Here is a 23873-nt window from a genome sequence, read left to right as displayed (position 1 = left end):
AGGAGTAGGTATCGCTTACATGTTCATTTATTACTGTTAGCTGCTAATCCCTGAGAAGGTCATGATAAACATACTGATCTATAGGCCTCGACTGCTGAGGGCAGGCAAGGTTCCCGTCAGAGAATCAAGACAAAGAAACGCCAATTACAGAGTTTCCAAAGAGTCACAAAGTAAATCCAGCAGCTGTTTCTGGGTAAAATCAAAATAATTAGCTAATAATTCAAAAACTCATTTTTAAAGGCCTTTAACATAAAATTGTAGAATATAATTGATTATAACAGACAAAAAAATAACACAAAATGTAAAGTATTCTTGGTAACTTGCTGCAACTGTGTACTTTCACAGTCAACAGATAGGCATGCACTGAGTATTTTATCATAAATTACATCTTGTGAATGATTTTTTTTTACAAACTACATTACAACAACACACTTGAAAACATGCACTACAAAACGAAACTCTACACTATAAACGAAACATACTGAGGCACGCATTGAGTATTTTATCATACATCACTGATACACCTTGTAAATTACTGATCATTTTTACAGACTGCATTACAACCAAATACCACAAAAGAAAACACTACAAAACACTAGACTACAGTTCAACTAAACACTACACTACAAAACATCAGAAAGAGAAAACACTGCAAAACAAAACACTACTGACTACGCATGGAAATGTTTTTCTTTTTTTTTTTACTGTTAATCTGTTACTGTTAATTTCGTAAATTACTGGGAACTTTTTACAACAAAATACTACAAAAAAAACAACAATACAAAACAAAACAAAAAAACGATGGAGCAAAAGGTAGTGAAACAGACAGGGAGGTGTCTGGACTGTGGGTGGAGTAGTCTACCGCACCATCTTAAAGACGCATTGATTAAAATGGACTGAGGGCCACAACAGCTCCCAGGGGGGTCAGTCAGTGATTAACCCACACTTTTCAAATTTTAATCAGTTCCTGACCTTGACAAACCAAAACAAAAGGCCCTGGAAGGAGCTCCAGCAGAGCAGCCTGTAATGAGGTTCCACTAATATGCTTTTTTTCTACTAGGTATGAACCATGATGCTGACATCCAGGATTAGGAGAGAGAGAGACAGAGAAAGGTACAGAAAGGTAGAAACCGCCACATGACAGCGATTGCATGGCTCCATACAGGAGAGGACAATGTGATTCAAGGCTGTATAATATATGACACCGACATTAACACATCATGACTTTTATAGGGGCTTCATTTAAGCTTGTTCTTTACAATTGCTCAGAACACACTATGATGTCAAACACATTAAAAGGACACACACCCAGCTACTGAATGAAATGAGCAAGAGAGAGTTTACTTGCACATGATTGATGCCTCTCATTCTGCTCTGACAGTTACTGTGAACGAATAGTGCCTGCCTGAGCCAGTCATACGGCTCTGCTCTTGAACACAGGGCAAAGGCCATCTGAAAGAGGACATTCTTTCTCTCTCAAGTAAATGAGAAGAAAACAGCAGGCTGAAAATAGTTGTTTAATATTGTTTGACATTAGCTTCACAATTGGCAAAGAGACCTTGAGCACAAATCATCACGAGGCATCAGATAAGCAGTATAATTCATATTCTAGTTAATGTGGTAGCATAGCCGAGACTCAGAGGGTCTCCAAAGGGAGGGCACTGCTCATCAACCTTATCTGAAAACGGAAATATCCAATGTGTCATCCCCAAGGAATATTACTTCCCATCTCTATCACTTATTATTTTTTGCATTGCCTTCTCTTGCATGCACACATGCACACAGCCCCAAAAAAGACACTTAGTAGGCTTCTCCAGAGAAAATGTGCTCTTTTCCAGAAAAAATGAGCTCTTTTGAACTCCCTTTTCTAAATTCGCTGCTGTCTTTCATATACTAGGGTATTATTCATAAATGTTACAACAGTGTGTGTGTGGAAAAACAACAACAAGCTCATCACTGACAAGAAAACAAAGAAAATAAATAACACACCTCTTCTGGTGGTCTACAACCTACTGCCTATACTACTGTTCAAAAGTCTGGGGGCAGTAATATATATATACTGTATATATTTTTTTTTATTATTCACTGAGCTAATCGTAGAGTACGTTAGTTAGTATAAGAAGAAACGTCTAGCTTCACGGTCTCTCTCTCGCTCTCATTCGGATGCATGTCTTGCTGCATTGTTTCTCTCTTATAACCTAATTATTTCTCACTAATAACCTAACTGAATGATTGCCTCATAATGCCTCTGGCCTAATCACAGCCATGCTGATATAGAGCCGGTATCGCTCTCGTACTCGAGTGATATTGCTCATATATTATATATATATATATATATATATATATATATATAAACATATCTTTCAAAAACATATATATAATGTTTTTGAAAGAAGTCCCTTATGCTCATCAATGCTGAATTTATCTGAATATAGTATAAAAAAACATGAATATTGTGAAATATCATTCATATTTAAAATAGCTGGTTTCTATTTTAGAATCAGAAAGAGCTTTATTGCCAAGTGTGTTTACACACACAAAGAATTTGTGACCCTGGAGCACAAAACAAGTCGCACAGGTATATTTGTAGCAACCAGGGTCACGTAAGTCGCATGGGTATATTTGTAGCAATAGCCAACAAAACATTGTATGGGTCAAAATGATAGATTTTTTTTTTATGCCAAAAATCATTAGGATATTCAGCAAAGATCATGTTCCATGAAGATATTTTGTAAATTTCCTACCGTAAATATATCAAAACTTTGATTTGATTTGTAATATGCATTGCTAAAAACTTCATTTAGACAACTTTAAAGGCGATTTTTTCAATATTTTGATTTTTTTGCACCCTCAGATTCCAGATTTTCAAATAGTTGTATCTCGGCCAAATACGGTCCTATCCTAACAAACCATACATCAGTGGCAAGCTTATTTATTCAGCTTTCAGGTGATATATAAATCTCAATTTCAAAAAAATTTACCCTTATGACTGGTTTTGTGGTCCAGGGTCATATTTGTCTTGGTGACAGGAGCTTCCAGTGCAAAGAAAAAGTGCAGATATAGTGCAGACATACATATAATAAAAATAAATATAACACTAATAATAAAGAGAATAGACAATACATTTAAAAAGTAATAATAATAACAATTATGTAGCAATAAAAATATATAGAGAAAAAAGACAGAATTTGACTGTGCAAATGTGCTATTTAAAGATGAACAGCGTTGAGAAGTTATGTATAGATTTAATATATTTTAAAATTTAATTTATTCCTGTGATAGCAAAACTGAATTTTCACATTTTCAGCAGCCATTACTCCAGTCTTCAGTGTCACATGATCCTTCGGAAATCATTTATATACCGATTTGCTGCTCAATAGACATTTCTTATTATTATAAATTTAGAAAGCAGTAGTGTTGCTTAATATCTTCTTTTTTTTTGGAAACTGTGAAACATTATTTTAGGATTCTTTGATGAACTGAAAGTTCAAAAGAACATTAAAAGTATTACTAATTAAGTATTTAATTAGTAACAAACTACATTCAGGACCTCTGAGAGAACTACGGGGAACAAAACTGCGTCAGGGAGTGATTACGAGGTCAGATGACACTGCATAAATTGAACAGCATCTCTTCTGAGTGTGTGTGTATTAACCAATAGACAATGGATCCCATTTTTAAACAAACTTAATAAACCTGAATCTGGTAACATATTTACCAAACTACTGTAGGTCCCATTTCTGCATCTCCCCAAAAAGTCATCTCAAAAATGTTGCCATGGAATCATTTGGTTGACTGCAGATGACAGCGTTCTGTTTGCTGTGGGGGCTGATGAAACTGGCAGAAAACACTGTTGTTGAGGCTCAAGGAACAGACTGTAAAAAATGTTTTGTTGCTTTATTTGGATATATCTAAATAAACCGATTTTATTCAACTCAAAAATATGATTTTATATGACTGAATCAAATCAAATAGAAATAGCTCTTTAAGGTTACAACTGCGCATTTGCTTTTTACAGTGCAACTGAAACTGAGGAGAAAACAACCAATTTATTTTCAAGAGTTCACTTCATCAAAGCAACTTTTGAAAAACAAAAGCTTCTCACAACATCCAAAATAAAAATTGATGTTGCTTCTTTCGTTTTATAAGGTGCACTGTTGAGATATTACAAATGCTGGATTATTGGGGTAAAATAACAGGTCTGAGGTCAGTGGATTTAAGTGGCCTGCAGGTGCTAAGCTCAAGAACATATGAAATGTCCTGCATTCAAAGTAATGACAACTAATGTATCTACAGGCCAAGCCATGCCTCTGACACAGATAAAGCTAACTTGACATATGCTCAGAGATCAGTACAAGCTAAGTTCAGCTCTGACGTAGAAGTAATTTCATTCCAGGGCCACTTAGGGGATCTTTAGTGTCTTGAAGATTAAAGGCAGAGGAACCTCTTGGTTTGTGCAGGGATTATAAACATGGATCACTTTGTCTGTGCTTATTTTGCAGTGAAATAAACCAAAGGAACAGTAAGAGCTCTATTGACTGATGCTGGGATAATACACATTGGAATACAAACTGGAAACTTTGACACAAATATTTACATACAATGAAAAGTAAACAGGGCCAGCCTGTGGGTTTGTGGGGCCACAGGCAAGATCACCAAAATGGGCCCCGACAGTGTAAAAAGTGTCATAACATAAAAATGTCCACAGAACCACCGCAATACAAAATGTGGTTTCTTTTAAACTGTACAAGTCCACTGGCATGCAGTGAGTGGAGCATGAGAGAACAATTCCAATTTATTCATTATGGGAGTTGAGTGGCAGGCTTGCACCGGGGACTGTAGGATTGACAGTGGAACAAAGCAAGTAGCGAGAGCGTCACAAAAACTGGGAAGTGCTGAACTTGCAAATGAGAGGCGAAAACCCCCTGGTGGCAGCCAATCTTTGTGAGGTGAAGGCAAGCCAAAGTCTGTCATAAACATTTCAAAATCTGTTTCTGGTGGATTTGGTGCTTTAATCACATAATTGTTACATAGATTTAATTTATATTTCAAATGAAGTTTGGATGTTCTCATTGTGCCTGGACTGTGGCCACATTTATAAACATGGCATTCAGCATGTTGTTCCAACAATAACACATGATACTGTAACTTTACCAGACATTGAAAGCTATAATAAACTGTGCTAAACTGCCATGTTTAAACAGATAAGTAAAACAGCTTTATATGTTAAAAACACTGTAGAAACAAACATGTGTCCGGGAAATTCAGACACAGAAATGTGCAATAAATAAAGTACTGTATGAATAAACTAAATATATCAAATAAGGCCTACGCGTAGATGCAGCACCCAACAGATGTTTCAAAGCAATTCACCACAACATGAATAAATTATGCAGATTACTGTTACTGTTTACTGTTTAACTGATTGCTGCTTTTATATATGCTAATTCTTGTATTTGTTGTCACTTTCAGTACTTTTAAAGGTATTCAGAGGTCACCTTGTGCTTTCATTTGAAGATGATAACGCTTTTTCCTATCACAGCTTAATTGTGAATTAATTAAAAGTAAGTTTCCAGTAACACTATCAAACACTATCAAAATATTGCTCTTATTTGAGCATCCTGACCAGGCCAACACATCAACACTGGCTCATAGAGTGAGTTTATGGTGAGAATGATCTGTTTTTTCGACCAGTGGAGTCTTTCAGGAATCCTTTGTGAATTTTTTTTTTGTTGTTTTTCAATTCCATTTGATGACACTGGTGTTAAAATTAAACAATTTATTTAAACATTTATGTTGCTCAGGCCAAATTAGGTCATATTATGGACAAAATCATTCAGTTACAGAAGATAATAACATTAGATGTAATCTGTTCAAAACAATATATGTGATTTCTTGTGTCCTATATTCCACTCAGTTCTCCTGTACTCTTAAACCACTCCGAGATCACTATGTGCTTCAGTCTGATTCAGCTGATCACAGTGGACTTTTTTCCCCTTCTGCTTCTCCTCTTGACAGCGACCCCTCAGAGATTCATCTCAAGTCTGAGGAGAGTGGCAAGACTCTCTCCTGTCTATCCAAAAGGCTTCGCTCCAAACAATAGCACTCCTTAATAGAGGAATAGGGTGGGGAATGTGTGGGACACTAGTGTAGCCCCAAAACACCAGGGCTGTCAAAAAGACAGATGTATGTGTGTGTTGGTGAAGAGGGTGTGCTGTAGTCCATGAAAAAGAGAGAGCGTATTGAAAGAGAAGGAAAAAGACTGACTGAGTGACTGAGTGAGTGAAGGAGAGAGTCATTTGTTGGTCTTATGACATTATAAAAACTATAAGACAAGAGCACTGAGGCATAATAAATAGCTCCTTTCACAGCTCAGTGGCAGCATTATTTACAGGATTCTAATACCTCAAATGCCTCTGAAACAGCAGCTCTCCCCATTCACTCAAGCTCCCACAATCCCCTTTGTCAGAATGGATGAACAGAGCCATTACTATCACTGTACTTCATGAGCAGAAACAAATGCGAGCCTCCATGACTACGTTAAGCAACCCTACATAATGGTTCCTTTGCGAGAGAACAAAACATATGAACATGGAGACTAATTTAAGCGTGTGCTCGGCTTTCCAAGGACGTGCTGATAAAAAGCAGTTGAGCTTGAGTTTGAACTTTGAGGTCATGTTTTCATGTTTCAGATCGTTGCAGCATTTGTGCTAATTAGTCTTATATGGATTATCTCTGTCTAGTACATTTAGCTGGATTAGTCTATTAAATAAATGAACAAAATAAATAAATATTTATATATAAATATATGTATAAATATATATTACATAATTTAACAGACTTCAGCTATGTGTGTGTGTGTGTGTGTGTGTGTATTTCAGATTACTGCAGTATTTGTGGTGATTAGTCTTAATGCATTATGTCTCTATAATACATTTATTTAACAGACTAATTTAGCTAAATATATAATAAATTAATCAATTAATACTAAATATGACAGTAGAGCTTCTTTTAGCACAGCGGTTGCGCAAGGGAGGAGAAAATGCATCCAGTAAAAATATACTATATTGGCACAAATTCATCCTTTAAAGGGGTCATATGATGCGATTTCAATTTTTCCTTTCTCTTTGGAGTGTTACAAGCTCTTGGTGCATAAAGAAGATCTGTAAAGTTGCAAAGACTAAAGTCTCAACCGATGAGCTTTGTAAAAATGGACGCGTTTCAAAAAGGCGGGGCATAGAGGAGAAACAATAATGTACAGTATGTGGAAAATAATGTTTTTTTTTAACTTTAAACCGAATAAACACATTTCATTACACCAAATACACAAAATAATGTTCATTTTAGCAGCATCATATGACCCCTTTAAGTTGCCAAATTAGGCAAATGCCAAAATGGACATGAACTCATCCTCAAAAACTATGAACAAATCCACACAAGGTAAAAGAAATATGACCCAAACTACATTAAATTACAGTATAGGTTCGGCCTAAGCAAGGATAAACATGGTTTTACTTCATGAAGTCCAATATAAAATCTGGGTTCTGAAGCTAAAACCAGTTGAGAAGTACTGCACTAAATAATACAGACAGCATTACAAGTGTGCCAGGATTCCTCCCATGAGATTCTGTCTGAGAGAGAAAGGGGGCAACCTATTATAGAGGGTACACACACAGTTACACACACACGCACAAATCCATGAGTAATAATGTACCGCAAATCAGCAGTGAAAGCAGCACTGGACCATCTGCCAAGTATGTAATGACACACAACATGACATGAAAACACTGGAGACTACGGTTAATGACATGAAGACGTTCAACATGAGTCTCAGTCTCTAAAGATCCTGGGGTTGTGTGCCAGTGTGGTGGCGGCATTAAGCTTTAAGTACATGCTAAAATGGATTCAAAATAACTGCACCCTTTAAAGAATCACTGCTTTGTATGAAATGAACCTCTGATAGAAGAAACACCATCAATGAGTCCGCGCTCAGCTTGAGTCAGAAACAGAAAAAAGACAGAAAATAGTGCCCCAGTGAAATGAGTGCTTCCCTGTTTTCTCACTGTATTTATATACTGAGCCTCTAACACAGAGCTAAATGTTTATGTTGAGGAGATTCACACACTGAAGCAATGTATGGCTCACTGTCATTGAATCCATGTGAGAAACATGTACATCCCTCATCCCTGTCCATCTTATGATGATGGGTAACAGAAGTCAGCTGGGTTATAAACAGCAGGGTGTTGGAACATTAATATTGCGAACAGTAATCAACAATAATGCAGTTGGTATTTCAGAGACATGCTCTAATGAATGACACAACAGAGTCTGAGTCATTTAAATAAAATATGGACTCAGAACTGACTTGATTTACTTTCTTATTCAAATGTCCCTGCTCTTAATGTGCATGACTCAACGTTCTTTGTTATAATGGAGGGGGACATTTTTTTTTTTCAAAATCTTTCAATAAACAAAACAACTTGATGAGACTCTGAAATTACATTTCTTGTCTGTTGATGAATCCAAGGGAACATAAGCAGGGGAAAAAATTATAAAATCAAATCCCACAATCCAATCAAATTCTGATGTATAAAATAAGGACCCTTAAATACCTTGGAAATGCCGTTTCGGATTATTTAAATTTAATTAAATTGGGTTTAATTAAAGTTTACTAAGGTGTGATGCATCTGATGACATACACACTACTGAAAATGTGCTTTATGTGCACTATAATTAAAAAAAAATCTGCGAAATATACCGTAAAAACATTCACAGTAAAAAAAAAATATGGTAGCAACATTTTAGATCAGGTGGACTTGGGATATTCAGATCCGAGTCCTCTCAAAACCTGAATGAATTAATAATAATTAATTCCCTACAGTTAAAATTAAGTAATCAAAGTCATTACAATATATATATATATTTCATTACCAACTTACTACATGAAGTACTAAAATCTGATTCGTACCTTTATAATAGACTGACAACCACCAAAAAGCACAGATGGTAATGAGAAGGTCACATGATGAATCAAAGCTCATCACAAGCAACTTGTCCACAAGCTGAGATAATTACTAAAACTGTAATTAATACTGTAATTATTATTTTTTTTAAATCATGGTAACACACAAAACAGTGCAATAAACATTAATTTAACGACATAAGATGTAACATAAAACCCTAATGCACTTAAGAAAAAATCTCACAAGAAACAGTTATTTCAACGCAAAACCATCAAATGTGAAGTTTCACACAGGGAATTCTGGGAATGTCAATTTATGGTTGTTCACTGCTAATTATAAGGCGACTGGTTCTTTTTCACTTCCTAAAACGAAACAGTATTTTACTTTAAAATTACAAGCAATGTCCCATTAGACTTATTACAGTTTTACCATGCATTTCAGTGCACTTTACTTACTCATTCACCTACTTTCCTGCTCCCTCACTCATTCTCCCAGTGCTCACTTGAAGTAATGAGTCAGTGAACTGTTGTGACCTGCCTTCTGACCCCAAAGCAGATTTAGGTCAGGGGTCCCTGCTCTGATCAATACAATACACCAATCTGGTCCATGTCTGCATGATTGCCTGTGAGATCAATATGCACTGTTTAGGACTCCAATTCCTTCCACCTGACCTTTCTTAGCCAGCATGTGTGTCTGAGGACAAGAAAAGAGGTTTATATCTGATTTTCACATAAACATGCTTTGATTATATTGATCAAAGGGCTTTTCTGGGTGTTCATAATGATCAATATAACGGTAAACACTAAGTATCATATCACAGTATGTCAAAGGGCTCCAGTACATGTTTCTAGTGTGCTGATTTTGAGGTCTCCATTCACAGAATGTAAAAGCCAGATTTAAAGGGAGCCATTAATTCTTTCTTAAGGTAAGTAAAAATGTCCTATCATTTTATCTTTATCTGAAAAAGAAGTGAAAATTGAACTAAAAAAACTCCAATAAGTAACTTATCAGAAGGACAATCTAGAGCAGGGTTCCTCAATAGGCGGCCCGCGGGTCACATCCTGCCCGTGAGAGAAAAAAGTTTGGCCCGCGCTAATTTCAAATAATGTGGCATGAAAATTCAAACGCAGCATCAGAAAGCTACATTAACTTACATCGTGTCTACACCAGACGCAAGCGGTGCGGCGCGTCGCGACGCAATAAAATACAAGAACTCGTTATAATCAGTGATGCTGTCTTGGATGCGGCGCGACACGACAAATCCCCGACAGTAAACTGCTGACTCATTCTATTTATAACGTACTGACACAAAGTTCAAATTATTTGCAATGCTTTGTCGCGTCCAGTGTAGACACGATGTGACAGCAAAACATGGCAAAGAGAAAGGAAAAAATGAAATCGCATCATATGACCCCTTTAAAACACAGCGCTGCATTATCTAGCCTACGGGTGTCTTGCAGTGCAAGGTTCTAATCCTATAAGAAATCACATTGTGAATGCTGATCGTCCGCTCGGCTGTTTGCCTTTGACTCTGTGTGATTATAATGCTTTAACACAGCCGCTGTAATCAGAACCACCAGCCTGCCCTCCTCCACCTCCCTCCGCTTAATCAATCTGACCCAGCCCAGATTAGCTAGATCATAATCAACATCCTGCTGTGGCAAAAAAAATCTACCGCCCACACCCTCCGGCACACTGGACACCTTGCGGTCATGGTGACATGTGGATCGTCCTGCTATCAGGGCCTTCAGACACATGGGCCCAGCTGAGCTGCAGGGAATAAAGCTTCATTCACCTTGCATGTAATCAGAGTGGACCAGATACTAATTGCAGTGGTTTTGCTGGATGTGAGAGAGCGAGCAGATAGTACTATTCCAGAGAGTAAACTTGAGGAGGATCTGAAGCCCTTCAGGGTTTTATTTCTCTCTCTGAGTGTTCTAATTAATTTTCTTGGCACTTAAGAGAGTGACTTCAGAAAATAGCTGTGTGCCATAGGTGAGCCATCACTTTCTGTGTGTGTATACAGTAGAAATGAGTAGGAGTGAGTATGTGAAATGTTTCATGTTACTAATTTAATTTGCAAAATGCACATCGCAACACACACACACACACACACACACATACATATATATATAATAAAGAATATCTCTTTGGATTTGAGACTTTAGTCTTTGCAACTTTACAGATCTTCTTTATGCACCAAGAGCTTGTAACACTCTAAAGAGAAAGGAAAAAATGAAATCGCATCATATGACCCCTTTAAAACACAGCGCTGCATTATCTAGCCTACGGGTGTCTTGCAGTGCAAGGTTCTAATCCTATAAGAAATCACATTGTGAATGCTGATCGTCCGCTCGGCTGTTTGCCTTTGACTCTGTGTGATTATAATGCTTTAACACAGCCGCTGTAATCAGAACCACCAGCCTGCCCTCCTCCACCTCCCTCCGCTTAATCAATCTGACCCAGCCCAGATTAGCTAGATCATAATCAACATCCTGCTGTGGCAAAAAAAATCTACCGCCCACACCCTCCGGCACACTGGACACCTTGCGGTCATGGTGACATGTGGATCGTCCTGCTATCAGGGCCTTCAGACACATGGGCCCAGCTGAGCTGCAGGGAATAAAGCTTCATTCACCTTGCATGTAATCAGAGTGGACCAGATACTAATTGCAGTGGTTTTGCTGGATGTGAGAGAGCGAGCAGATAGTACTATTCCAGAGAGTAAACTTGAGGAGGATCTGAAGCCCTTCAGGGTTTTATTTCTCTCTCTGAGTGTTCTAATTAATTTTCTTGGCACTTAAGAGAGTGACTTCAGAAAATAGCTGTGTGCCATAGGTGAGCCATCACTTTCTGTGTGTGTATACAGTAGAAATGAGTAGGAGTGAGTATGTGAAATGTTTCATGTTACTAATTTAATTTGCAAAATGCACATCGCAACACACACACACACACACACACACATACATATATATATATATATATATATATATATATATACACATACACACACATTTTTTTTTTATATGAAAAAGCTATTTAAACATTATGCTAATACAAGTCTGTCCTAAATCTCTTTCTTTTTTCCTTTGTCTTTTTTTCCTTCCTGGGGCATATGACTCAGGTAGCAGCATGGAGACAGAAAAGCCTTCATGCAAGTGGACGACTTACAAACACCCTGCTGTCAGCATGCTACTCCATTCGTGACAAGAGTCAAAGCACAGTGTGGAAGGGCCACCTGCTGCATGAAGATCACATCATTCCATGCCAGGCGGACAGGTGAAAGAGGAGAGTCAACAACACCCCTCTTTATCTGCTTGTGTTTAGTAGAACAAAAAGATGAATGAAGCTCCCAGCACTAACAAATAAAGATTCATTACTACAGTATTTGCAAACAAATTATTACCCTAGAGAATGGATAGGAAACCTACACTGCATCAGTATTCAGCAACCAACTAGAAATAAATAAGAAGAGAGAAGCTGATATGTGGAGTTTTTAACAGCATACACAAACCATCATCTGTTATTCTCATTTATAAAAGTCATAATTTGAAGAGGGATTCCAGGAGGCGGAGGAAACTAGCATAAATGAGACAGTATTCCCAGAAGGTTTAGGATGAGCTGTAACACAGTGTGTGGGTGTTTGGGTAATTATCCAAAGGAGTCTGCTGTTTCTGTTAACATTTATGAGTGTCTGCTAGCTGCTGGAGCAAGAGAGAGAGAGAGAGAGAGACATTTGACAATAAAGATATATGACAGGACAAATCCAAACAAGAAAACATGAGAGACACCTGAGTTCTGTAAATATCTATTCGATCTTCCTCTTATTGTTATGTGTCGTTTACACCACAAATGCATTCACACTTAGACCAGATGCATTTGCATTAATTCAGAGAGGCATATGTACACACAAAAACTAACACACAGAGGCACAAATGATTTCTCTTTTCATGTCAGAAATGTTTATAGGTGTGCTATGCACACTGTAATCAGATGCGGATGAGAGGGCTTCCTGCCAGTCTGTTTGTGAAGGAGTTAAATGGAGTGATAGGTTGAGGTGGAGCGTAAAAGAGAGAAGGAAAAGGAAGAAAAGGAAAGAGTCAGAATGAGGCTGTGACACGTGTGTCAAACTTTGTCACAGTCGAGCTGTGATTGAGGCTTCGAAGCTGCCCTAGATATCCAAACATTTATTTTCAGTGAGCAGCAGAAAGCTGAGGAGAACACGTACACATCCAGCATAATGTTTTTTCAGGTGCTTTAAGATAAAGATCAATCTCTAAATCAATCTGTTGGCTTTTAGTAACTACATTTCAATAACTTTCCAAATGGAAAGCAGGACAGGTTTTATATCCCTGCTACCTGACAGATATAACTGAAATTGGTATCCAAAGAGGGTATTTACAAGTTGTCGCTTAATGCATCACATGTGTAAATGCCCTCTAAAACTCATTCAAACTAGAAATTACCATCTGGAGATTTTTTGAAAACAAGTTAAAAAAATAAAACTAAAACTAAAAGCTAACAAAGAGAGGCCCTCAGGAGGTGATTTGATATGCATACAAGACACAAGGCCAAGTGTATCTGTTTATTCAGGCCACATTTTTTCAACTTCAAGGCTCATTCACACCCAATACCCAACACACTATAACTTGGAAGAGCAATATCATTGATAATAATTTAAGAATAATTTTTGTCCACAACAGCCAATCAGAATCCACCTAACTACAAAGAGCTTGAGCATTTAAAGAAGTAATAAAGTTATAGTTAATATTGTTATAGTTATGTCTATAGTTATTATTTGTGGTTTGAACAGGCCTTTACTCCTTCCAAACAAAACTACGTCAGAAGTTTGGGAGCCTGCAATCCATTTATACCTGTTTTGAAGAGAATAATTTAAGAAATTAAGTGTGAATGTGCATACTCAATGGGATAGCAAACCGGTCCATCAAAATGCAGGAAGAGACCAAGTTTAAACACCACCTAATCACAGTCTCAATGACAGTCCTAGGCTGTGTAAATATAATAAATAACTAAATAAATACATGTAAAATGTACATTCATGTAAAGCAATATATAATGTATAGAAAATCTCAACTGATTGATTATAATGTCGCAAAATGCAAACTTTATTATTGTCCAGCTCTAATCTGCTAAATGCGACTATAAGGCATGAAGATATTAGGATATTATAAATCAATCAATCAATCAGTCATGGGAGACATTTTTTAGCCATCAGAAACACTCCTTGCCTGTGAATCATTTTGCATCCAAGTTTGCTGACATTGGTTCATAAACATCTTGTTTCAAAATGCAGAAGTTAGAAAATGTTCTAAAAAAAATATTCACTTGTGTATTTGCTGTAGTAGACCATAAAACAGATTGTGACCATAATGAAACTGAAGTAAGATTCTGTGGTTGGAAGATACACAATTGTGGTGAGTCCCATCTGGTCTGGGGCTCTCCCGAGACAGTACAACCAGAGAGGAGGACTGAGGTTACACCACTGTACCGTAAATACAGCTGACACACTCATTTACTGCAGCCATCACTGCTGTTCTCTGTAGGCAATCAGACACACATGCCTCTCAGTGACAACGTTATTTGTTAATGAAAAAAAAAGTCCATCCGGGCTTTGTTCTTTCACTGAAAGAAAACACCAGATGTAACCCACCACCCTCAGAGAAAAACACAAAGAACAATAATTAAATCAATGCTAGTGCAATTTCTTCTGTCTCTTAAAAGGGATCCATTTTCAGCCAGTTAATAACCATATTAGATTTATTAAATAGCCAAGTGGTCTAAAGTCCAAAGCCAAGCCTGAAGTTTCCTGTTTTATATGGGAGCTAAACCAAACAAGAGCTAATGAATGCAGCTTAGCTTACAGACACTTTGCTTGACTGCAGAAGGCCACTCTACTGTGCTGCCATACTGAGACAGGTCTAATACACCACCCACACGCACAGCTAGCCAAAAGTCCTGGAGTTATATGACACAATAAATCTAATGAGAACAGTGAAACACAAATTACACTTCAATTCCAACAGGAAACTCCCAGCACTATTCACCTGCCAATCTCCCCCTCAGACTCCTCTCCCTGTGTCCGAGGTTCTTCCTGCAGCCATGGCAGCTGTGGGAGAGAGAGGCCTCTGTGACTGGCATCTGTACTGCTGGCTCAAACTGCTAATTACCTCATTTTACTAGTAATTAGCTGATTAAAATCGGCATTTAAGACCAGTGTCAGGGCTTCCGGAAACCACACGTTATAGAGACAGGAAGACAGCTGCCAGCTGTAAAAGACAGGGAAAGACTGATTGAAGCAGAGCTGAATGCCAGCGATGTGCTTTTTACGCATACAGAGTGGTAAGATCCGGGGTAATTGTCTGTTAAATGATCAAAATTGGACCCCACTGTGAGTCAGATGTCAAATAATTCAGGAAATACATACACGCCTCCTTATCTGTTCTGTATCTATAAAGAGATGACAATTACAACAATGCTGCAAAATGCTGAACTGAAAGGGGTTTGCAAAAATGTTGCTATTCAGAATACTAACAAATCCCCCATAGAGGCGATAAATGAAAAAAATAGGAACAGGTGCTTTTAGGTTTTTGAGTAACTCAGTTTTAAGTCAATGAGTATCTGGAGCCCCACATATAACGTAGATAGCATTTTAGGACAGTTTCAAATAAAATTTATCCTAAGAAATTTTATCATAGCAATTATGCACGTAGTAACCAATTATGGTTCCTTATCTCTAAATATTAAATATAATTATCATGGCTTTAGAACCATTTTTTTCAAAGGGGGCATTAAAATGAATAAAATGAATTGATCTTAATTATAAAATTATTTTATTGCAATGTACATGACAAAAAAAAAAATTCATTAAATTTGGATATGTTGACAATTTGGAAATTGACAATATTTTGGAATACACACTCTCAGAAAAAAAAGTTACAAAATCTGCCACTGGGGTGGTACCTCCAGTATATCAGGGCTTGAATTTCGGCGTGGTATTGTGCATAATTGTGCATCATTTTAAAAAATGAGAAAAAACAGGAACTGGAACAATGTATCATCTGCACATATTTTTAAATCCTGTGCTGTGTGTAAGTTATTGCTCAACAAAATTATCCCATAGCACCATAAAGAGTTGTACGCTTTCAAATTTCTGCAAGAATCTTCAACATCTAATTATATAAATTGTAAAAACAAAGATACATTAAGAAAACATTTAGGTGAAATGACTGTAATTTTTTATATGTCAATCAACAGTTACAATACAAATCCATCGTAAATGTTCAGATGTTCACACTGCTGTCTTAGTGTGATAAGATAATCTCATCAAAATGACATCCTTCTAACATCAACATTAATAGAGGCTCAGGCCAGATCCTCCACTTGGCCTGGTTATCACACCCTCCTCACCTCTCCATGTTATCCCCTGTCCTTCCACTGGTCACTGCTTCTCAAAAGGCCCCTGAGGTGCTGCTGTGCTAAACCAACCTTAACAAAGCCTCACACGCTACCATGATAGAAGATGCTTAGAGCATTTATCTCCAAATCACAATTTTTAGGCATTTTTCAGCTGCTTCTGAATCCCAGCTGCCAGCTTGACCGATACGCTAAAGCCCCATAAGCTCTTGCCTCCAGCTGGACTCTACATTATGAATGATCTTGACTTCCTGCTGCAGGGTTGCCTTGGAGATGAGAACAAATCTGCACTGGGCACACAGCGATATTCAAATGCTCCCTCTGAAGCAGAAAAAGAGAAAATATATTGTTTCTCTTGACACTCTCACATTCACGTGTTGCACTTGTATGAATAGGATGGAAAGTGAAAGGCACTTAATTCCTTGTTAAGATGAATAAACAGAACAGGAAACATGTTGGCAGATTCCAGCACTGCTGCTTTCCATCAAACGAGAGTTCAGCCCAAAACTGTGGTAAAACATCGTTTAAACTGCAGAACAGTACTAAGAAAGATATTAGAGTGATAAATAATATAACACAGTGAATCTGAAGTGCTGGGTGAAAACGCTTGGTGTCAACATACCACCAATCATATCAGAATATCAGAACTATACCACCTAGTTATATTTACTCTATATGTGTTTAGCTCTGGGCAAACAGCAGTCTCTTTGAGTGCAAGCTTGTGAGTAACATACACATAACACAATATTTTGTATTAAATATAAATTTTCCTGTAGTTGAGATAAATCATGCTGCTGCAAGAGCCACAAAAGTCCCTTGATAGGCATATTGCAGATATGAGCAAAAACCCTAAAACTCAATACATACACCATAGTAACATTTAGAGGTGTTGTAATCCAGTTTAAAAATCATTTTGCATTTATTATGACATCAATTTATTTATAATATAATAATGAAATATATTTAGCTAAAAAAAACAACTAAAATAATACAAAAAAAGAAAATAATACAAAAATACAAATACAAATACAATTTTTCTTTCATTAAACTGATCAAAATTGACAGTAATATATAAATGTTACAAATGTTTATATCAAATCAATTATGTTCTTTTGAACTTCTATTCATCAAATAACCCTGAAATAAAATGTATCATGGTTTCCACAATAAATAAATAAATAAATAAATAAAGCATCAACTACAGTTTTCAACACTGATAATAAGACATGTTTTTAATATGGACCAAATCAGCGTATTAGAATGATGTCTGAATTATCATGTGAAACTGAAGACTGGAGTGATGGCTGCTGAAAATTCAGCTTTGCCATCACAGGATTTTTCAAATATATTCAAATAGTAAAAAGCTCTTTTAAAGTGTAATAATATTTTACAATACTATTGATTTTACTGTATTTTTTATTAAATAAAAGCAGCCTGGCTTAGCATGAAAGATTTATTCAGTAATGCAAATTAGATATGAATTTGAACAACGTTTATATTTTTGTAAATTTCCAGGGTTGTGTTGTCTACAGCAGTTTGAAAACTACTGTTGTACACAGTCAATAATGGGATACTCTTTAGGGCACTCGTTCTCCTCCCTCAGGATAACACAATCCTGAACTCCAGCAATACACTGACAGACAGAAAGAGCAGAGAGAAGCCAGAGAAAGAGTATCTCAGAAACTGAACAGACTCACTCTACCAGGAAACACACCACTCCTGGGACATATACGCAGACAAAACACACACACTCTCTGGCAGTGCTCCATAGAACTCATCCTTACAACAAACCCAAACACTATAAAATATTAATCCAGGACCTCAGGTTCAGTTCTCAAAACATCTGAAACAATATCAGACTCAAATATAAAAGAGATTATTGAATCCCCAAGTCTCACACTGACAGGTAAAATTCTCAAAACAAAAGACAGGAACCCAGATTATATGAATAATCAGAAAAAGCAAACAATTTTCAGCCTAGTCAACTGGACCAGCAGGAGGGAGGCAGCTAAAACTCCATGCATGCCCTTGAGAACGATTGTGGGAAATATTAAAGGAATGTTTAGGAGTACAGCATATGTGTGGTGCAGGGTAAATATCATAAGGGTCATGAGGAGTTGAGAGCGATTGAGGCCGTTCTGAAAGTAATATCACTGCAGTCTCTGAGCGGCCCATAGGCATCAGATTAATCACATGGTACTCAGAGAGAAGCACATATGCGGCTGGAATCTGTCAGTGGAAAGGTTAATGAATGCAAAAGCAGAGAGGAACATGGGAAAAACACCACCGAAAAGTCATTTCACAACATGCATGCTCCATGTTCCTCCCAGCAGTCAGTATTGGCCTATAAACGTACATACGTTCAATATCATTGACCTTATCTTAAACAGAACTGGCCTCACTGATCTTGCATGGCTTCTTGATGGTACCCTACACTGCACTGCATCAGAGGGAGACTAGATTTATTACTTCCTGTAATCCAACATTAAGAAAATTCATGCTTTGAATTCTCTAAAGCACATTTGTTTGTCCTGCTTCTATCATACTAGCAAAAAAGCAGAGTGAGGATGATTTACACATTACGTTTAACATGATTTTTTACAAAACCGCTGCAATTCAGCTTTGTAAAATAATAACTTCAGGAATGCCCTCACATCCAAAAACAAACAAACAAAAACTGCACTTGTGAGGAGTATTAGATGATGGCACAGACATCCAATTGTAAAAACAAGATAAATGAGCATGCACAATTAAATAAACAATATATTCATATATTACAACAAACAAACCACCTGACATTTAATTAGGGGCGTAAAAAAGAAAAGGCATCAATGTGATGCGTCAATGTCAAAGAAAATGTACTTTTAAAAAAAGCATTGATTAAAATTACTATAATACTCCACTCAAATGTAATATAATGTATTTTTTTAGTTGTAAAAATCCACCAAATCCAAATATTTCTGGAGTAGATGCATTAAAATAGCATACATTTTGTCCCTCCATTACTTTGGTGTGTTCCGCGTACTTCAGGAAATGGAACCATACCAAAGGACATGTGACCAAATTTCACAATTCACCAAGACACTTAGGGAAAAAATATACAGTACACCCCTAATGAAAACTAATAATTGATGAGGAGCAGAGCTAGGCCTCTCTACATGCTTTCAGTCCCTCCAAACACACAAAATGAATCTAAATCAATTCAGACAAACAGGACACAAACAAGCTTTAATAATTCATGAACCGGGATCCAGGTTCATTTTAACCACAGTTTTAAGGAGATCATTATTGTCGCAGATCCGTGCAAAGTCATAGATCCAATTAAAGGGCTGCTTTGCTGATAACAGGCGTGTCAATATCACTACAGTCTACAGGCCTGCACACATGAGAATGAATGTCAATCAATGTCCTTTCAAGTTCATTCAACCGGTTTTTAATCAAGGTCATCTTTTCATAGGTGTGTGAAATGTCTGCTGTCCTGCTGTGCATTACTGTGTTGAAGATGAGAATAAACCTCAGTCCATGTGAATACTGTGCTCTCCTGCCATTTTCGTTTCTGCAATAAATTCATGTGGCTACTCACCTGCCCCCCGCCCCCCTCTGTCAGACACCTTTAAAAGCTGATTAATTCCCCCCTCCGCTAGGTATGCCTCAGGAGGAAAGCCTCATCAATCTTTCTCTGCCTTGACAGCGTTCAACTGTGCCACGCTTTCCCGTGTTACAGGACTGAATGGACAGAGTCCTATTGATAACTCAATCATCATCGCTGGCCCATGTGAATGGAGACACTTGCCCCCATGAGGAAAGACTGTGGAATTCACCGGCTGATCGGCAATCCCCTGGCTGAGATCTGCAGAGCCAGGTTCAATGACAGTCCCTGAAGTCAAGAGAAAACACTCCGGATGACACACTTGTCAGCCCTGTACACTTCTTTGCTTTCAATGCTGTAATAGGCTACAGCTGAGAGGGATTCCTCTCGAATCAGCCAGTCTTGAACCCTTTACAAGATCTGTCCATCAGACCACTTCTACATTTCCTGGACTGCAAGATACCATATGTGTGCAAAGTGTTTACTGTAGATTCATTAACAGCAGAGGCAATTTAGTAAAATGCCCAGGCGTTTTGAAGTAAAGCATGGAATTTGAGGACGACTTCCAGATGATTTCATGCATGTGCGCGGTGTGTATGAGGAAATTATTTGTGCAGATAAACAACAAACTACTCAAGCGTCCGTTCCCTCGTGCTGATGGAGTCTGGGGTCTGTTGCTAAACTACAGTACTTCATCTCGGCCATAAAATGCTGTGTTTACCTGAATCCCACAGAGAGACATATCTCATGCTGTAACTCATCTCATTCTTTGATCTAGACTTGTGTACTACTAAGAGAAGGCCAGAGAGATCATACAGAAAAAGAGAAAGAGACTGATAGAGGGAGAGACAGATAGTGAGAAGAAACATAATCATCTAATGAGATCTTGATCTCCCCAGAACGACAGTCCAGAGATGAAGAGAAATATGACATTATGTGACCACTATACAAATAATACAAAAGGCATCAGAGGAAATAAGTTGAATATATAATTCAATATAAAATATAAAGAGCATAATCATCAGGCTTAAAAGAACAAGTCAGGACCACAGCAAAACATGCCACATCCAAATAGGAAAAACATCAACATTGGTATATTTTCAGCTTAAGCGTTTTTGCTAAATCTCAAATAGTTTAAAATAACAATGCATCACATCTGAGCAGAGTTAATATGTTGCTCCAACCCATAGCAAACACTTCAGTGATACAAGAATCAGACAAGCATGTTCAGAGCAGTGTTGGCAGTTTTGATGATATGGTGAAAAATTGTTGTGCAAAGGTTAGTTAATGGGATAGTTAACTGAAAAATATAACATCTGACATCATTTATTTGCCCTCATGTTGTTCCAAACCCGTTTGAATTCCTTTCTTTTTTACATCAAATGTAAAAAGTGACCCTGTGCAAATGAGATGTTTAGTATATTGTTCATGCTGTTCTTTTCCATTCAATGACAGTGAATGAGGAGCTGTCAATGACATTTGATATCTACAATAGAAGGGAAAATGATGACTTAAAATAAAAATATAGTGCACAAGTCACATGGACCACTGATTTTTTTTTGTTTTTTTTGTCACCATTCACTTTCATTGAATGGAAAAGAGCAATGTAAACATCCTGCCTAACATCTTCTTTTGTGGTCTACGGAAGACAGAAAATTATTTAGAATTACATGAGGGTGAGTAAAATATTTTTTAACATACAGAGCTTTGTCTGCCATTGCGTGAACCACTGAGAGCAATTGTCTGTGTATGCATTTGTCTTACGCGTGTGATTTTGTGTCAGGGTATGGATTTAATAACATCCCACCCATTTTGCAATCTGTAAACTTGTACATTCTCCATTAATGCTCCCTCCGGAGCCAGCCCATCCCACAGAACAAGAGGCATGAAAAATTCAGCCAGCGTGCCCAATCCCTGCTGCAATTATGTATGAGCAGAATGGCTGGCTGAACAGAGCAAAACCCAATGCATATACTTTACATTCTATTCCCATTCCTCTGACTGCCAGGCTGGATCTGTGCATGCTCCGCTCAGACGTTCACACTGTCTACAGAGCACTACATGACAGGCAATCAGAAGCCCTCCAGCTCCTCCCTGATAGTGCTCGCTGTGATAATGCCTTAGCATCACACAACTGAACAAATCCGCAGCAAAATTCAGACAGGGCAGAGGGCAAAGAGGAAAATTTGCCTCTGTAAGTCTAACATATATGTGCATGTCATGTACTGGTAACGGTATATAACGAATGGAAGAAAGAAATCACTAAAGACTTTGTGCCTTCGAAAATAAAACTGAACATATAAATAACTTAAAAATCCCAAAAGGCGTAACAATACATTCACAACTGGGGGTTAATAAACATAATAATTCAAGAATTAAATGAGGATGCACAATATAACTATTATTGGCCAATATTAGATATTAGATTTTTTTTTGTATTTGATTGTACATGTATTTGATTCTACATGTTAATTTCCTCTACTTTTACATTTAGAATGCCTTTGCCATCATCTAATGCCGAGTTAAAGCAGCACTATGTAACTTTTTCTGTGTTCAAAATTTGCAAAATGTATATAATGAGCGAGTACATCATGAATTCATCTTCCAAACCGCGTTTTTGTCTTATTCCGAAACATTATGGTACACTTATAATAAGTACTTATATTTGGACTATTGTAGCCTGGTCGGGTCGTCACCGCTGCGGAGTAACACATACCTGCGTGAATCGCCATAGATATAAACTTAGAGAAGTAGCTCCGGTTGGAATGTTCTTCCGCGGGATGTGTGCAGTTCTGTTCATTAACCGCTAGAGCGCCAAAATTTACATAGTGCTGCTTTAAGGTTAATCTTTAAAAACGCTAATCATTTAATTAACACTGTTAAGTGTAATCTTTAGCAAATCTCAAAATGAATATCCATTCTTCATACTGTAAATAAATTAAAAAATTTTCATTTTTAGTTTTTAGCAGTTTAATAATTTATTCAGACAAACTAATACACAAAAACACTACATGCTTATTAGTATACTATTATTCGTTTCTTACCACCAAAGAAAGTGGTCTTTTCCATGACACCACTCCGATCAGTCCAGACAAAAGCACCTGAAACAAAAAGAAAACAGGTTTTTGAGACTAAAGAACGGAGCAGCACGTTCAACGCCAACACTGTCAAGTGAAATCACTTCTCAAGCATTAAAGGAAGTGAGCTCCATCACAGGTGACTTTATCAATATTTCATGTGCAGGGAATGATATGGTCATCGTGATGGCAGGGAGGAGAATTCTGTGGATATGAAGATGTTGAAAAAAAATAACGATAACATGAACTATTTTATATCCTCCGCAGTTCTTGTTCTTTCTTTCTGTTCTGTCTTTTTCTCCTTCACCCGTCATTAACCAGCAGCACTCCACTCAGTCTCTCTCTCTCATGCTCCTTCACCCTTTAACCTCTCAAGTCCAGCAGGCCTCTCTCCCTCATTCACACTTTTTACCCATGGGACCTCGGTGTTGCGCTACAATCACAGTGCCATCTCACATAAACCAACAGGAGCAGAGCATTAAATCCAATTTGGGAATGAAACGTTAGCAATGAAGCTGATGCTCTCAGCAGTTTATAATGTAAAATCAGAGGTGTAAAGTATTGGAGTAAATGTAATTAGTTACTGTACTTGAGTATCTTTTTGGATACTTTGTAGTTGTACTGAGTATCAAAGGTATTAGCAACTTTTACTCTCTACTTCACTACATTATTGAATGAGTATCTGTACTCTTTACTCCACTACATTTGAAATGAGTGTTGCAGTTACACATTACATTTTGCATGGACCTAGCTTTTTCTGCAGCAGTTTATTTCTGCTACAAAAGACGTGATACTGCCTATTACAGGTCA

The 23873-nt window shown here is 37.4% G+C and overlaps 1 protein-coding gene across 2 annotated transcripts in view; it reads right to left on the bottom strand.

The window, feature by feature from the left end:
• fam189a1 (family with sequence similarity 189 member A1) overlaps positions 1–23873 on the bottom strand; it is a 108020-nt gene that overhangs the window by 30831 nt on the left and 53316 nt on the right. For both annotated transcript variants that reach the window (XM_016571706.1, XM_016571707.1), the window contains exon 2: positions 23031–23087. In XM_016571706.1, coding sequence (XP_016427192.1) covers positions 23031–23087 — 57 coding nt within the window. The remainder of the gene's footprint in view (positions 1–23030; positions 23088–23873) is intronic.

This window comes from Sinocyclocheilus rhinocerous, unplaced genomic scaffold (genome assembly GCF_001515625.1).
Source record: "Sinocyclocheilus rhinocerous isolate Xijiao unplaced genomic scaffold, SAMN03320098_v1.1 scaffold591, whole genome shotgun sequence".
Taxonomy (NCBI): domain Eukaryota; kingdom Metazoa; phylum Chordata; class Actinopteri; order Cypriniformes; family Cyprinidae; genus Sinocyclocheilus; species Sinocyclocheilus rhinocerous.
This window is presented reverse-complemented; position numbering and strand designations above follow the sequence as displayed.